This window comes from Odocoileus virginianus, chromosome 2 (genome assembly GCF_023699985.2).
Source record: "Odocoileus virginianus isolate 20LAN1187 ecotype Illinois chromosome 2, Ovbor_1.2, whole genome shotgun sequence".
NCBI classification, from domain to species: domain Eukaryota; kingdom Metazoa; phylum Chordata; class Mammalia; order Artiodactyla; family Cervidae; genus Odocoileus; species Odocoileus virginianus.
Genome location: NC_069675.1, coordinates 82,196,364 through 82,212,669, shown reverse-complemented (window position 1 = coordinate 82,212,669; position 16,306 = coordinate 82,196,364). Strand labels below are relative to the sequence as shown.

The following is a 16,306-nucleotide window of genomic DNA, read 5'->3' as shown; positions in this document are numbered from 1 at the left end:
CTTTAATCTCTCTTCAAGCAGGGATCTATTTATATAGGTTATCACTTCCATTACTTAAATAAGCATTATTTGTTAGTTTATTCAACAAATATTACAAGACATAGCAAGAGGAAGAAAAAAAATGAACCATATCCTAAAAGAGCTTGTATTCTGTCCATCAAATAAAGTAAAAAACCAAGAAGTACAATACTTGGTCATTCCGCATCACAAACATCAAAGTAATTAAGGTAATGGCAACCAGGATCTGCTTCATTTCTATCTAAAGTATTAGATGGTTCTGCTACTCATTTCCTTGGCTTAAAAAATAACCCCAACAATGAAGTGTTAAAATTTAGTTCCAAGTCTATCATCTCTTGAAAATCTCTATCAACTGCTTTATAACTTAAAAAATCTGAAACTCTTTTAGAAAATAAAGAAAATTAGATGTTGAGTACTAAGTGATCAGTTTATAACCAATAAAAAACACAAACCTACAGAGCACTCTAGATGGCACACCTAAACAACTCATACCCTACCAGAATGAAACAACAAACCATATAAACATTCTTGGACTTAGTCAGAAACATTCCCCAAAAGTTTACCAATAATGAACCAAAAGTGAATCTCAATACTTCCTTTTTTTATTTATCTCTCTCTGCCTCTCTCTCTCTCTCTCTCAGAAACACAGACACACACACAGACACACAGAACTGCTAACTATCATAACCCAAATGCTTTCTAAAAAGATCAGTGAGGGTCATCTGGGACACTCAATTGCAGAACTCACAAATATATCTCTATAATTTAAACATACTTCACAGAAAAAAAAAAAAAAGGTACAAATGATACAGACGAGAGGAAAGGAGAATGACTCCAATCAAGGATAAAAGTGACAGTTTTGGTAGAGTCCCAAATGCTACCATGATTTCATATCAATTGAAATATCAACCTCTATAAAATAAGCTAAGCTACCAACAGAAAACGTTTTATGTTTTTTTTCCCAAAAGCTATATTATAACATGCTGCTCCAAGTCTCCATAGTCTTTTCACCAGTAACCCTTATCACTAACAGCTCATATTTTTGGAATGTAAGCACAGGATAGGATTTTAAATATGGTTGAAGAGATGTAATTTCCATGAAGAAACTCAAGAAGCTCAAATGAAGACCAAATCCATATCATTACTCTCTCTTTTCTCCCAAGCACCACTCCCAAATAAAGTTACATGACAATACAGAGATATAACAGAGGTTCCCAATTAATATTTTTGTGAACTCTAGTAATTAGACAAACCTCTTGATAAAATTTTTGTACCCTTACTTCATATTTTCTATCAGAATTCCAAATGAAGTAAAAGTAACATTAAAAATAAAACCATTAGAGAACTAAAAGAAAATTCAGGTCTATGATATCATAATCTTGATAATGGATAATGTCCTAAGCCAGAAAACACTCTACAGTGAGAAGACTAATAAACTTGATTACATAAAATTTTCTATTATTCATTAAGTATTAAAAAAAATGGCAAAGCATAGGTACAGTGTAATTTTACTTCTTTTACATTTAGTTTTTTCAGAGAGGTATTTATACCAAAATGTGCTATCTCTATGTGAGGCAACTATGTAGAAGTGTCACTTGCATTTATATCTTTCTTTCGTCTCTAAATGTTCTATAATAAGAACATATTATTTGTATAACTTAAAAAGTAACAAATCTTACTTCACTTCAAAAAATAAAATCCATGTTTCCCTGTCTCAGCCACCACTGCTGCCTGCTCATTTCCTTCAAGTAAAATGATACAAATTAAAAATTAAAGAAGAATTTTGAATAGAGCATGGGTTAAAGAATAGAACCATGACTAAGGACTTGATGCAGTTACTAAGTTGATAAAAAAGCACCTATCAGTAAATTGATTTTCAACAAAGGTGCCAAGCAAGGCAATCCGATGAGAAAAGAAAAACATTTTTTATAAACTGCTGCTGGTGACTGTACAGCTATACCTGAAAGTTGCTGAGAGTAAATCTTAAATATTCTCAAGATGACAACAACAATATGGTAATTATGTGAGGTAAAGGATGTGTTAACTAACTTTACTGTGGTAAACATTAGGTAGTATTATGTATCACTTGTACACCTTACACACATACAATGTTACAAGTCAATAATATCTCAATAAAGCTGTGGAAAAAATGGTGCTGAATAAGCTAAGTAACTGGATTTGGGGAATATGAGGAAAAACATTCACACTGCACACTAAAGCTGGCTTAACATATATTCTAGACCTAAAAGTAAAACGATAAAACTTCTAAAAGAAAGGAAAGGAAAATTTCTTGCAACATGGGAATAGACAATAGTCTTTCAAGCAGAAAAAACAATAACGATTAAAAAAAAAATGTGATTAAAAAACAACCTTGCCATATATTTGACAAAAAACTGATACACAGGATATATAAACAGCTTGTGTAACTCAAAAATAAAGAATATTAATTTTTTCAAATGGATGAAAGATTTGAACAGATGCTTCACAGGATATACAAATGTCCAGCTATGTGCATAAAAAAGTACGTTATTAATCACCAGAAAAATGCAAATGAAAGTCACAATGAGATACCACTACCCACCACAGAATGGCTAAAATTTAAGACCCAGCGTTGGGAAGGAACTGGAACTCTCCCCAGCTGCTGTGTGAATGTAAAATGGTACAACCACTTTAGGAAAAGATCTGACAGTTACATAAAACAAAAAAAACCTAAAGATACACTTACTCTATGACCTAGTAAAACCACTACTAGGTATTTAACTCAAGAGAAATGAGTGTCCTCCCAAAGACTTACTACTAAATTGCTTACAGTAAGCTTTATTAAAAGCCAAAGTATATTATACAAAATAGCCAAAAACTGAAAACAGCCCAAGCATCCATCAACAGAAGATGCCTAACAAATTGTGTGTTATACATACAATAGAATGCTAGTTAGCAATAAAAAAAGGAACAAACTGCTGATATACAAAATAAACATGGATGAATCTCAAAAACTATCCTGAACTAAAGAAGCCAGATATAAGAGTACATACTATGGATTCCATTTATACGAAGTTCGAGAAAAGGCAAAAGTAATCTTTAGCACCATTCTGCATGCTATATTCTCTTAGCATGCTTAGAATACTTCAGAATTTGAAATTGCAAAAGAGAACTATCTGATCAGGACTCAACCAAAACAACAGACAACAACTTAGGCTTCAAGATAATTATCCACTATTTCTTTACATCTGTTTAAGGTGTGTGTTAAGTCAGTACTTCCTTACTTAGTCTGTGCTGGCCTTACCTTGGGGCAAGATGTTTCCAAATTCAGAATATTTGGATTTTAAAGTAGTAATAAAGTATATATACTATGTACAGTATAGTCCCCAAAACTCCGGGGAGTCTGGGGTAGCATCCTGAAATCAAACGCTCTTATTTCTCTAGTGCTCAGTAGCTCAGTCGTGTCCGATTCTTTGTGATCCCATGGATTGTAGCCCACCAGGCTCCTCTGTCCACAGGACTGTCCAGGCAAGATTACTGGAGTGGGTTGCCATTTCCTCCTCCAGGGGATCTTGCCGACCCAAGGATTGAGTCCATGCCTCCTGCATTGGCAGGTGGATTCTTTATCACTGAGCCACCTGGGAAACCCCAATATTTCTTCAGGGGAAGCTATTATTATTTACGCCGAGAGATAAACCACCTTAAATACTGTAACATCAGATCAGGACAGATGTTACATCAAATAAGCTTTACCAAAAACCACTGTAATAAAAAATATTTTCACATAGTTTACAGGTTTAATAAAAATGAATTAAATGAAGTGTTTTGTATTCTAAGTTACTGAAAATCCTAAGTTTTTAATTACCTTTTCCCATCAACACAAGCCTAATGGAACACTTTACCCAAGCCTGAATCCCAGGGGTTACAATAATAATTTACCCTTTAAAATAATAAATCAAAGCACAAAAAGCACAAACTGTTAGAAAGACATCTCTCCAGCACAACACTAAAGGACAATTCTTTTTACCGTAATATTTGGGTAAGCAGTATGGGAAGCTTAGTCTTGACAACAAAACATGGGTATATACTCAAAAGTTTCAAACAATGAAAAACCATACTACTCAAGATCATTCCCTTGGGGAGGGGGGGGGCGGGCGGTGTGCAGATACTACAGAAGCAAATCTCTCTCAAAACTCTGTTTTTAAGTAATACCTAACACCTTACACATCTGCAACCACAAAAGGGATATATGCTCTTCAGATTAGTCTGAAGGATCCACATAAAGCCTCTTTAAAATGAGTTGCTGCAGAGAAAAAAGACACTTTAGTCTCTGTACTAACAGTCTTAGAATTCAGATCTATCTATGCTTGGTGACTGCTAGCACTCTTCTGATGGCAAATTCAAAATAAAATGTTATTCATTCAAAATTTTATAGCAAGAAACAGCTGCCAATAGAATCATTTTCCTTTTCAAAGGAAATTTAAAGCACTTACCTAAAAATATGGTAAAAGCACACAGAAGTGAGCTAAATTTAATAAGCACTACTATGTACCAAGCACTGAGCTAAGCACTTTTACATGTTATCTTATATAATACTTCTTCCAACAGTTTTACCTTCAAGGCCTGGCCTACAGTACGTATAACAGTAACTGTTATAAGAGCAACTTCTGGTATACTTCACCTCTTAGTTTTGTCACCTTAGGTAGTATATAATTTTAAATGGTACTTTCTAAGTTCCAAAATAAGTAACTAAGATTTGTGACTGTGTTTTTATCATATTAAATTGTCTCTGTAAAAGAAAAAATATTAATATATTCTATAATAAAATTTTTAAAAATGCCATTTACAGTAAAACAATGATCAATTGTGACAATGAAGGTTGACAGTAAGGTTTCAAATCTTTAAAGTGACCCTCATCACTGTTTTAGGAAATCTGTTTTTATAACACTTTTAAAAATTAACTCACAGAATTTGTTTGGAAAGAAGAAAAAGTGCTGGAGATGGATAGTGGTGATATTTGCACAATAATGTGAATGTAAGTAATGCCACTGAAGTGTACACTTAAAATGGTTAAAACGGTAAATTTTATGTTATGGACAGGCTGTGTGTGCCATCAGGCCAAGTTCCTCTGTCCATAGAATTTTCCAGGCAAGAATACCTGAGTAGGTATTTTTAAATATGTGGTAATGCAGGAGACATGGATTTGAAGATTCCCTGAAGTAGGAAATGGTAACCTACTCTGGTATTTGATATAATTAAATATACATGTTTAAAGCTAACACTGTAAATAACATGGTTTTTTTAAAAAAAAAATCTTCAGCTTGTTATTCTACAGTAGAAACACCAGCAACCTCAAAGAGTAAAGGACAATTTTTGGCCTGATAAGATTTATTGCAACCCAGAACCGTAACAGTTAATCAGCTAAAAACAGCAGAGATGAAATCTGTCCAGTCAGCAGCATGTGATGTCATACTAGCAGTCTGTTACCTTAATAAAGGTGTAAAGGGTCTTGGCTGACCTAGGCACTCAATAAATGAATGGACCAGGCAGTTTACTGAGCATGTGTAATGCTTCATTTTTTAAAAAGCAGCCTTCATTTTAATGATTTAGAAGACACTTTAATAAAAAAGAACATACGATCATAAATAGCTTAGGCTCAAGCTCATAATTACCCTAATAATTACCATCCGTAAAGCCTAAGAGATAAAAGTGCAAAAAATTTCTATCTGAGATTGAATATGAACCTGATGAATACTTGAGATTTGCTGTACTATTTTTAACTGAACTTTCTGGCCTTAGGTCAGAGTTTTGCTAGCAAAATACCAAAGTGAAAATGCTGGGAGTGAAGCCCAGAGTCTCTGCTCTGGTCTAGGAAAAGCTATGCCCTTCATGCAACCAATCCTATCCCCAATCGAAGACTTAGAAACACTATCAGAGTGTCATGCTCCCATGAAAACATATGAACAACACAATGACATGAAAATCAGTAAAAGGAAATGTCAAACACGTCTGACACAGTACATCACTACATTCTGTGCACTGTACAGAAAGACACACTTTAGTCAGTTCCTGCACTTTGGCCAAACGGTACTGAGTCACTCCACAACTGATTCCAGAAACCTCAAAGGATAACCAAAAGCTTCTGAAGGAAAGTCAGTCAGTCACTGGAAAGGGAGGAGACAGTTTTTCTCATCATATAGTCAATAGATTTCTCCTGTCAGGGAGTAGAACAGGCATTCTGGGAGGAAATACCTAAAGGATCCAACGATCACCTACCCGAATTCTAGTTGTCCAGAGTTAATTTAACATCCAGCACATCTTTTTCACTTTCTTCTCCTCCCCAGGGTAAAAACCTACACCCCCACCTTTCCCCATAAATGCATCTCTACTGCATACTAATCAAAGAGTCTGTAAAATACAACAGTCTATCCTAACAAAAGCAAGAAATAAATAAGCATTCTACAGTGCATTTCTGATCAATCTTGTTCCTTTCTTAAACAAAGCCAACTAGCAGACTTTACGTGGCTATTAATTGGGATCTCCAAGGCCATCTCAGGAAAGAGACACAATGCAAAGGAGAGACTGATAGCACACTACAATTCAAGTGAATTTATAGCTCCTGGGCAATAATCGCTGAAATTAAACTTACAGAAATTGAAATGCACTGAATTGTAACGACTAATGTTCACAGACAACTGAAAACATGGAAACCTCAGGCTGTGTGTTACCAGATTTCAGACTGAATTCTTTGTCATGTACCCCAGGTGGGGACTCCCCGTAGGGACAGCCACCGGGTTTCTCTCTTGCTCCGACGCGCGTCGCCAGGCAGCATGACGCTCTTTCAGATGGGCTAGCCTGGGGTCTGACGGACAGGTCTCCCCACCCGACTCCCCACCCCCAGACCCACAGGGCAGGAGGGAATAAGAGTGCTTCCTCCCAGCGCTCCAAGACCGGGGCAGCCGCGGGTGACACCAGCTCCAGGAGGCAGAAGGGAAGAATCCAAGGTGGGTCTCTCTACTCCCGGAACTCGGTCGCAGAACTGTCTGGTCTCCCCGACCCGGGCCCCGGCTGCCGGGAAGCTGAGCAGGGTGGGGCGAGACCTCCCCTCCGCCGCCCGCCCCCACCGCTGAGCGGGCACAGAGGAGTGGGCAGTCGGGGCAATCTGCGGTTCGAGCGGTCATCAAGGAGGGCTCCCGAGCCCCCGGCCACATACCAGCAAGCTCTCCACGTTGATGGGCGAGCGAGGGTCTCGGATCAGCGCCTCCAGCTTCCTCTGGCGGCTCGCGCCCGCGCCGTCCCCCGACACGGCCTCGGGGGCGCCGGGCATCTTCCCAGTCGTCGGGGGTCGGCTCATGCCGCCGCCAGGCCCGCTCTCAGCTCCCCGCGCTCCGGCCCGGCCGGCCTCGGGGCCTACCGCCGCCCTCGAACCACCGGCTCCGGCCGGGGCTCCGCCCGGGCCCACCGCCCGCCTCGAGCTCAGCGTCCCGGGGCCTTGGGGCTGTGGGAGGCCGGCCCGGCCCCGGGAGCAGCGCGAAGCAGACGGCGTCCCCGCCCCTCAGTCAGATTCGCGCCGCCCGGTCCACTCCTCCGCCGCGAGCTCCCTCAGGACTCCGAGGGCGGGAGCGGGGAAGTGGCGCCGCCACCGCCGGGCCCCCCGGGGGCTGTCCCTCCCTCTGGGGACTCCGGGAAGCTGAAGCCCGGGCTCCAGACAACTACTGCCGCGGCCAGCCGGCTCCCATGACCGCCGGCAGCCGCCCGCGCCCCACACGCCCGCGCCCCTCACACACTCCCGCGCGGTGCCCGTCTCCGGCCGCGCGCAGCCGCTACCCACAAGCCCCTCGGGCCGCGGCTGGCGGCGCGCCCCCGCGCTCGCCCCGCCCCGCGCGCTCCCGGCCCCGCCCCTCGCGCGCCGCCGCTGTTGCCGCCCGCCGGCCTCCGCCTCCTCACGCCCGTTTCCTAGTGTGTTTTTTTTTTTTTTTTTATCGTTTCCTCCTGTCTGCTTGGCTTCGCATTTCTCCTTTTTCAGTCTCCTTCCTTCTCTGTGTCCCCCTCCCCTGTTGAGTTCTCACAGGGTAAACCGTCGGGCGGCGAGCGGTCACGGCCTCGCTGGACCCGCGAGCTCCAGCTGAAGGGAGGGGAGGGTGCACCTAGGGGCTAGAGGGTCGGACCCCCCCACCGCTGCCGCCGTTTTCCTCAGCTCCCGCCGGCCCCTGCCCGGGCGACCAACCCCATGTACTCGGAGGCCCACCGCACCCACCCTCCCGTCGCCCAGAGGCCACCCGGCTGCGCCCGGCTCGAGGCCGGGAGGCCGGGAGGTTGGGGTAGCGGGGGATGGGCGGGTCGGCGCCCCCCGCCGGCTCCCTCAGCTCCCGCCGGGCCCTGCCCGGACGACCGACTCCGTGGACTCGGAGGCCCACCCCGGGCCCCGAGGCGACCCGGCTGCGCCCGGTGCGGGGCCCGGTGGCCAGGGCGTGGGGGTGGGGGGATGGGCGGCTCGGCGCCCCCCGCCCCCGCCCCCGCCCGGCTCAGCTGACTCAGCGCGCAGCTATGCGCAGCCTTGCATCACCCGCGCCGGAATAATAGCGGCAGCCGGGTGGCTGCCCTCGCGTGCGGAGCTCCGCGTTAGCGAGGGGCCTGCTTGGGCCACGGGGATGGTAGTGGAAGGGCTGGGAGGGCGTGCCTGGGATTCAAAAACGGGACGAGGAACGGGCGGGTGGAATGCGAGTCCTGCGGCAGGAGGGCCTGGAAGCGCTGCTTGTTTTCCCCCCCGCCCCAGGGCAGGCGTCCCGGGACTGCCCCACACCTCGCTGCGCCTCCCTTAATTGTTCTCCCCAGCTGGGCTTCAATACCCGACCGTGAAGAGGAGAGGAGCCACAGAAAAACTGCTTTCCCTCCGCAGATCTCGAGCTCTTGGCCTTTTTTTTTTGGGGGGGGGGGGGGTGGCGGAAGAGGGGCGGTCAGAGGGGCCGCCGCTGGTCCACATTCCTGTCTTCTCCGGCCTGCGCTATTGGTCAGATCCACCCAGGGCGCAATCTGAAAAATATGTGCCAAGAGCTGTAAAGCTGTTCATTGAGCCCCTTTGACCCAGTAAACCCATTTAAGGAAGTCCATTTCTAAGGAAATGATCCCAAGGGGGGTGGGGGGAGAACTTGCATAAAGATGTTTACAGCAGGGCTGTTCAGAATGTCCATAATGACCAAAACCTGGGAAGGGACCCAATTGTCCAACGCTTGGGGAATACTCCAAACAAGCTGTCACATTAACAGAAGGAATCCTGGCAGGTATGCAGGATTCAAGTCAAGCACGTCAAATTTTGGCAAGTACATGAAAAGATGTATTGGAAATAAGGTTAAATAAAACAACGAAGACAAAGAAAGTAGTTTGTACACACTACTCTAAAATGAGCAGCCTTATGGAGAGGAGGTGAATACAGTTGTTTTTAACTAAATGGGACCTTTTTTCCTTCCTAAAAGATGCTTAAGAGAACATTTAAATTTCAAAAATTGATAAACTATACTAGGATACAGGGGCTACTCCAAAAATCTGCACTCTGATAACCGATAGGTTGTAAGAATTTTAAGAACTTCTCTCACTGGCATGTCAGAAGCCCACAGGAGAGCAACCTAGTTCTAAAGGCTAACCTTGTAAAGGCATTTTAAGTCAGTGAGTTTTCCAGGAGCGTCATCTTTCCTTCTGTGTTAAAGCCATCCTCACCTGAATGAGGCAGGAAGAGATCCTGGAGGATCCAGTACAGCCTTTTCCTGGCAGATAATAACACTGACTTCTGTTCAAAGGTCAGTCCTTTCACTGTGTATGCTAAGTGACTCATTTATACCTCCACAGACCACACCAAGAGGACAGAGTGAGCCGGACACTCCACCTGCTTCTGCACTGAAACAAAATAATGAGCTAATCCTTGATTACTGATCCTTTTACCTGATCACAATAGAATAGGCAAAGCAGAAGACCCACTATATGGTTCTCAATTTTCAAATTAATTTTTCAATGGCTGGCCATATATTTTTATGAAGCTTGGTGGACTAACAGAAAGCCATGATCCCAAATACTAGACATGAAAACCTTACTTAAAAAGAAAAACATAATGATCAATAAGATATAGAGAAGAGGCACCTTTTACATAGGGTCATTTACATAGACTAGAAAAAGCCACAGCGTAGAAGATTTTTATCCACTACCTATACCATTGTCTGTGGAAGAAAAGACTAATCCTTTGATATGAATTAAACCTTTTTCTATTTCTTTTGGTCAGTACAATAATTACTTTACCAAGAGAGCACAAATACATTCTTGTAAAATTTCACACAAACCACAACTAGATAGAACATACCTTGCAAAATGAGACTCCCAGATCTCTGTACACACATTCTCTTATCATTCCAGGCCTTAATCCATTCTCATACATATGTATTTGTATATGCCTGTGTGTATCTCTTGCCCATGTATACAGTGTTACACCGTATCACAGTGTTACACCGTATCACAGTGTTTTGCCATTGATATTTTCCCTCTAGTCATATATCCTAGAGACATCTTAAGGTCTGTCACAGAGATCGACCTCGTTCTTTTCCTGCTATGCTGTGTTCCATGGTATGGATGAGAGGGCATAAGCAAGGGAATTCCAGAAAAACATCTACTTCTGCTTCACTGGCCATGCTAAAGATTTTGACTCTGTAGATCACAACAAACTGGAAAATTCTTAAAGAGATGGGAATACCAGACCACCTTACCTGTCTCCTGAAAAACCTGTATGCAGATCAGGAAGCAACAGTTAAAACGAGACATGGGAACAATGTACTAGTTCAAAATTGGAGAAGAAGTACATCAAGGCTGTATGTTGTCACCCAGCTTATTTAACTTATATGCAGAGTACATCATAAGAAATGCCAGGCTGGATGAATCACAAGCTGGAATCAAGATTGCCAGGAGAAAGATCAACAACCTCAGATATATAGATGATAACTCTCTAAGGGCAGAAAGTGAAGAGGAGCTAAGGAGCCTCTTGATAAGGGTGAAAGAGGAGAGTGAAAAAGCTGGCTTAAAACTCAGCATTCAAAAAACTAAGATCATGGCATCCAGTCCCATCCCTTCATGGCAAATAGAAGGGGAAAATGTGGATGTAGTGAAAGATTTTCTTTTGGGGTCTGGAATCACTGCAGATGGTGACTGCAGCCATGAAATTAAAGGACGCTTGCTCCTCGGAAGGAAAACTATGACAAACCTAGACGGCATATTAAAAAGCAGAGACATCACTTTGCTGACAAAACTCCATGACTTCAAAGCTATGATTTTTCCTGTCATGTGTGGATATGAGAGTTGAACCATAAAGAAGGTTGAGCGTCAAAGAATTGATGCTTTCAAATTGTGGTGCTGGAGAAGACTCTTGAGAGTCCCTTGGACTGCAAGGAGATCAAATCAATCAATCCCAGAGGAAATCTACCCTGAATACTCATCGGAAGGACTGATGTTGAAGCTGAAGCTCCAAAACTTTGGCCACCTGATATGAAGAGCCGACTCACTGGAGAAGACCCTGATGCTGGGAAAGATTGAGGACAGGAGAGAGGGGTGACAGAGGATGAGATGGTTGTATAGCATCACCGACTGAATGGACATGAGTTTGAGCAAACTCCAGGAGTTTGTGAAGGACAGCGAAGCCTGGTGTGCTGCAGTCCATGCGGTCACAAAAGAGTCAGACATGACTTAGTGAATAAACAACAACAACAAAGAGGGCATAATAGTTAAGAACAGACTCTAGAAACAGATTGCCTGGGTGCTGCCACTACCACACACTAGCCATGTATGTCTCAGTTTCCTCATCATGTTTTCTATGAAACACTTAGAATAATGCTGCTGCTGCTACTAAGTCACTTCAGTTGTGTCCGACTCTCTGCGACCCCATAGATGGCAGCCCATCAGGCTCCCACGTCCCTGGGATTCTGCAGGCAAGAATACTGGAGTGGGTTGCCATTTCCTTCTCCAATGCATGAAAGTGAAAAGTGAAAGTGAAGTCGCTCAGTTGTGTCCAACACTTATTGACCCCATGGACTCAGGGTTAGGTAGGTAACCCTAACCCTAACCCTAACCCTACCAGGCTCTTCCATCCATGGGATTTTCCAGGCAAGAGTACTGGACTGGGGTGCCATTGCCTTCTCCGAAGAATAATGCTGGCCCCCGATAAATGTGATATTTTATTAGTGTTTTCTTCACTGTCACAAACATTGTTGCAGTGTACATCCTTCTATTTTTGCCTTGATGTGGACATATTTAAATAGCATAGATTCCTGAAAGTGAAATTGTTGTGTGAAGGGATCGGCATACTTTAAATAGTGATAGATACTGCCAAACTGTCCTTTAAAAAGGCTATACCAGTTTTCATTCTCACCACCAGTGGAGGAAACTGCCAGTTTCCCTTTACATTTACCAATATTAAATATTGTAAATCTTTTTAATTTTTGCCAATTTGGTAGGCAAACAGAATGGGATCCTGTTTTAATTTGTATTCCCTTAATTACTACTACTGGCAGAAGGAGAAGTGGACGACAGAGAGTGAGATGGTTGGATAGCATCACCGACTCAATGGACATGAGCTTGAGCAAGCTCTGGGAGTTGGTGATGGCCAGGGAACCCTGGTGTGCTGCAGTCCATGGGGTCACAAAGAGTTGGACACGACTGAGCAACTGAACTGACTGAACTGAGTTACTACTGACCCAGCTTCGATCCCTGGGTTGGGAAGATCCCCTGGAGAAGGAAATGGCAACCCACTTGAGTATTCTTGCACGGACAGTCCCATGAACAGGGGAGCCTAGCGGCCTACAGTCCATGTGGTCAAAAAGAGTCCATCCTACATGACTGAGCAGGAACATGGATGGCATAGAATTACTACTGAAGATGAGCATTTTGTGTTTCTAGTTCTTCTGAGATTACCTATTTATATCTTTTGTCCTTTAGATTTGTCTTTTCTTACTGGTTTATAGGAGCTTTTATGCTTTACAGATGTTCCTCTTGTTACAAATGTTAAACTATGTTAAAATTACAGTTTGCCATTATTTTCTTCCAGTCTATTGCCTGTCATTCAGTTTTGATGTTGGTGTCTTTTGTCTCATTAAATGTTTACCTTTTATGAAGTCACATCTACCAATATTTTCCTCTACAGCTCCTGGGCTTTGTGTCTGGATTGGGAAAGATTTTTAAATCCAAATTTTAGGGCACACAGAGGGCTGAAGTTGCAATAACTATAAGGAAATGGCAGTTTCCTAATAATATCAAACTCATCACGTTCCAAATGATCCACAAAAAGAGGGTCTCCCTGGGCTTGCTCTTCTCGGAGGGATTTTTGCTGCTCTGTGACCCTGTCCCACCTTGAGTGCTTCATTTTTAATCAGATGTGCCCTGAACACAGATGGGACAAGAACTTTAATGCAGTACTAAGGAAGGCTAATAGAAGAAACAGAGACTCTAGGGCTGACCTCTTTGGGAATAAGGCTTTGATTCTGCCACAGCTAGCTTGATCTGTAGGCCTTGCTCCCCTCTCTTTCATGTGAATTTTGTCTGTGTTTCTCTTTCTGTCTCTTCATCCCCAGCCCATCTCTTAACTGGTTGGGTTAACAGTAGAATTTAACCTCTACTACCCAGCAATAACTTCCTAGCTCTTCTGATACTTCATATTCCAGACAGTGAACCTGTCTCCATGGGTTGACCTGAGACCCATCTGCTCTGTTTTTAATTTGAGGCCACCTCTTCTCCAGGAATTAAGCCACCCTTTAGATGCAACCTTCCCCTCTCCACAGATAAATAGGATTATAAAAGGATTTTTTTTTTTTTTGGCTTTCCATGTGGCACTTGCAATTACTTGTTTAATGAGAGTAATTATCATTATGTATAAGGGCTTACTATGTGCTACGCAATGTGCTTTGTAGAAATTGTCTTACTTCTCAAAACAGCCTTTCGCTAGTGATTATATTAACTACGCTCGTTTTCCAGGTGATGTAATAGGAACTCAGATATATGATAGTGGAATGAATAAATGAAATAATAAATGAATAGATAAATGAAAACAATGAGCTCTCAATGGTCTAGGCGTCACCAAAACACATCCCTTTCCCGTCCTGCTTCATGTCAGAACAACAGCATGTACAATACACAAGCTGGCATTGTAACTAGATGCTTCCGCCTCACATAAGCCAAGATTTAATAACAGAATAAAGGGATGAACTCTTGATACAAAGGTATCATTATTTTTGCAAACTCCACTCCTATAAAGGTTGCAGGGTTTAATGGTTTATGAAACAAAGTTTCATCCTAAGTTTCATTCATAGCTCTGGTCGTAACTCCCAGTGTGAATGAGAAAATTGCTGTACCCCTCTGTGAGTCAGTCTCCTCATAAGCGAAACAGAAATAATGAAGCTTGGTTGTCATTAAGTCTCCTTAAGATCTCCAGATGAAAGATACTAGATGCGTCCAGGACAAGTTATTCACCAGTAAACTATGAAAAATTCTCAGAGGAGAACAAGCTGGTCACAGCTGGAAGGTATACTTGAGTCACATAGACATAAATATATATGTTTGAGAAGAGTGGTTTCAAGAAATATCTGGGATCCTGGAAAGCTCAGCTTGGATTCCAGTTGGGCAGGAGATTTTGATGTCATATCTGGCCACCCCATTCTCTGCATCCCTAGGATGTTTTATGTGATTTCCCTTCTCAAACCTTTGTTGGATCCTCCATGATTATATGTGAAATCCTCAGTCTGGAACCCAGGTCATTCTGCAAGTTGTCCACAATGTTCCCTTCCAGACTTTTCTTCCATGGTTTCTCTTCTCAGACTGAACATTCTGACTCCTCTCTTTGCTCTTTGGTTAAGCCAGTTTCCATCTAGGCGGAAAGTCATTCTTCCTTCCTTTCTCCACCCACCAAGCTTCCAACCATCCTCCACTAAGCCCTTCTGTTCCTTGAATGAAGAGCTTGACTCTTCCTGAGTTCTGGGTCCCCTGTGGCTTTTAACAAAATATTTAGCAAAGTACTTGTTTCACATACATGAAAAGAACAATATGTCTATTTCTTTTTCAGTGTTTTTAATGCCCCACCCACCCCACCAAATGGGTCTTTTATGTGTCCAGAGTATATTGGTGATCTCCCATCATTTACCATCTACCATATGAAGACTGCTTTCCTACCATTTCATTCTCCAAACACTTTGATCCAGCAAACTATAAACCATATAGGATGTGTTGTTCCCAGAAGGCACCATTGCATCTCCACTTCTGAGTTTTGCTCTTGCCGTTCCACCTGACCTATTCTCTACCTCCCAGTCTTTTTTTTCTTTCTTTTTTTTTTTTCCATCACTGCCACCCTGGCGTTCCCTTTCCTCCCAGTCCAGCTTCCTATGTCCTGTTTTCTCCTAAATATAACTGGAGTATTGTGCTAGTTCTTTGTCAGATACAAAAAGGAACTGAGTATGGATTCTTCCTACATAGAATTTGCATTTGAGAATTGGTCACTGAGGGACATCTCTGGTGGTTCAGTGGCTAAGACTCTACGCTCCCAATGTAGAGGCCCTGGGTTCAATCCATGATCAGGGAACTGGATCCCATATGCTACAGCTAAACATCTCGAGTGCCACAACAAAGATAGAAGATACCGCATGCTGCAGCTAAGACCCAGTACAGCCAAAGAAATAAAGAATTGGTGATTGAACTGGTACTCAGGGTTTAATGACTGAATGAATGTATCCATTTAAAAAAACCCACAAATAATTGTAATTCAAGAAAGATTAGTGACCAAAAATATTTACCAATAGTATGCTAAGAGAATACAGAGGATCTTGGAGCAAGTGGTATCTTCTAGCAACGGGGTCAGGACATGGAGGTTGCTTGTGACCTGGGTCCCCAAGGTTCATTAGGGTTTGTAAATGGAAGAAGAGAACAGTCCTCCAAGCAAAACAGGAACTTGTGTGATAAAGTGTGAGATCAATAAATGAGAAAGCGAGTAATGACAGAGAGCGGAGGTGTGAATGGTGAGAAAGAGAGAGGTCTCTTTTTCCTTGGCTTCCCTGAAGGCCTAGAGTCTGTACTAATGTGCTGTGCAATGCCACATATACCACTACTGTCCTCCAGGACTTGCTGTCGTTGAAGGTGCTGGCATAAGGCACCATCCCCTGGATCTGTGGCCCTCTATGATGGGCATTAGGGGACTTCTCAGCAATTATGGGTTTGATGGGGGACTCAGCAGCAATATGATAAAGCAAAGCGGAAGGAGGCCAGTCTGGGAGCTGTTTCATAATCCACAGGCCACCAT

At 42.9% G+C, this 16,306-nt stretch overlaps 1 protein-coding gene and 1 long non-coding RNA gene across 3 annotated transcripts in view; one reads left to right on the top strand and one right to left on the bottom strand.

Annotated features, from left to right (window-relative positions):
- The window catches only part of ROCK2 (Rho associated coiled-coil containing protein kinase 2), a 133,302-nt gene extending 125,460 nt beyond the window's left edge, over positions 1-7,842 (bottom strand). Inside the window, exon 1 of the mRNA XM_070451592.1 lies at positions 7,211-7,842. Within this exon, the coding sequence (XP_070307693.1) occupies positions 7,211-7,351 (141 nt within the window). The 5' untranslated portion in view covers positions 7,352-7,842. The remainder of the gene's footprint in view (positions 1-7,210) is intronic.
- Positions 6,787-16,306, top strand: part of LOC110130914 (uncharacterized) — a 93,486-nt gene continuing 83,966 nt past the window's right edge. For both annotated transcript variants that reach the window (XR_002312016.2, XR_002312015.2), the window contains exon 1: positions 6,787-7,001. This is a non-coding gene — a long non-coding RNA (uncharacterized lncRNA). The remainder of the gene's footprint in view (positions 7,002-16,306) is intronic.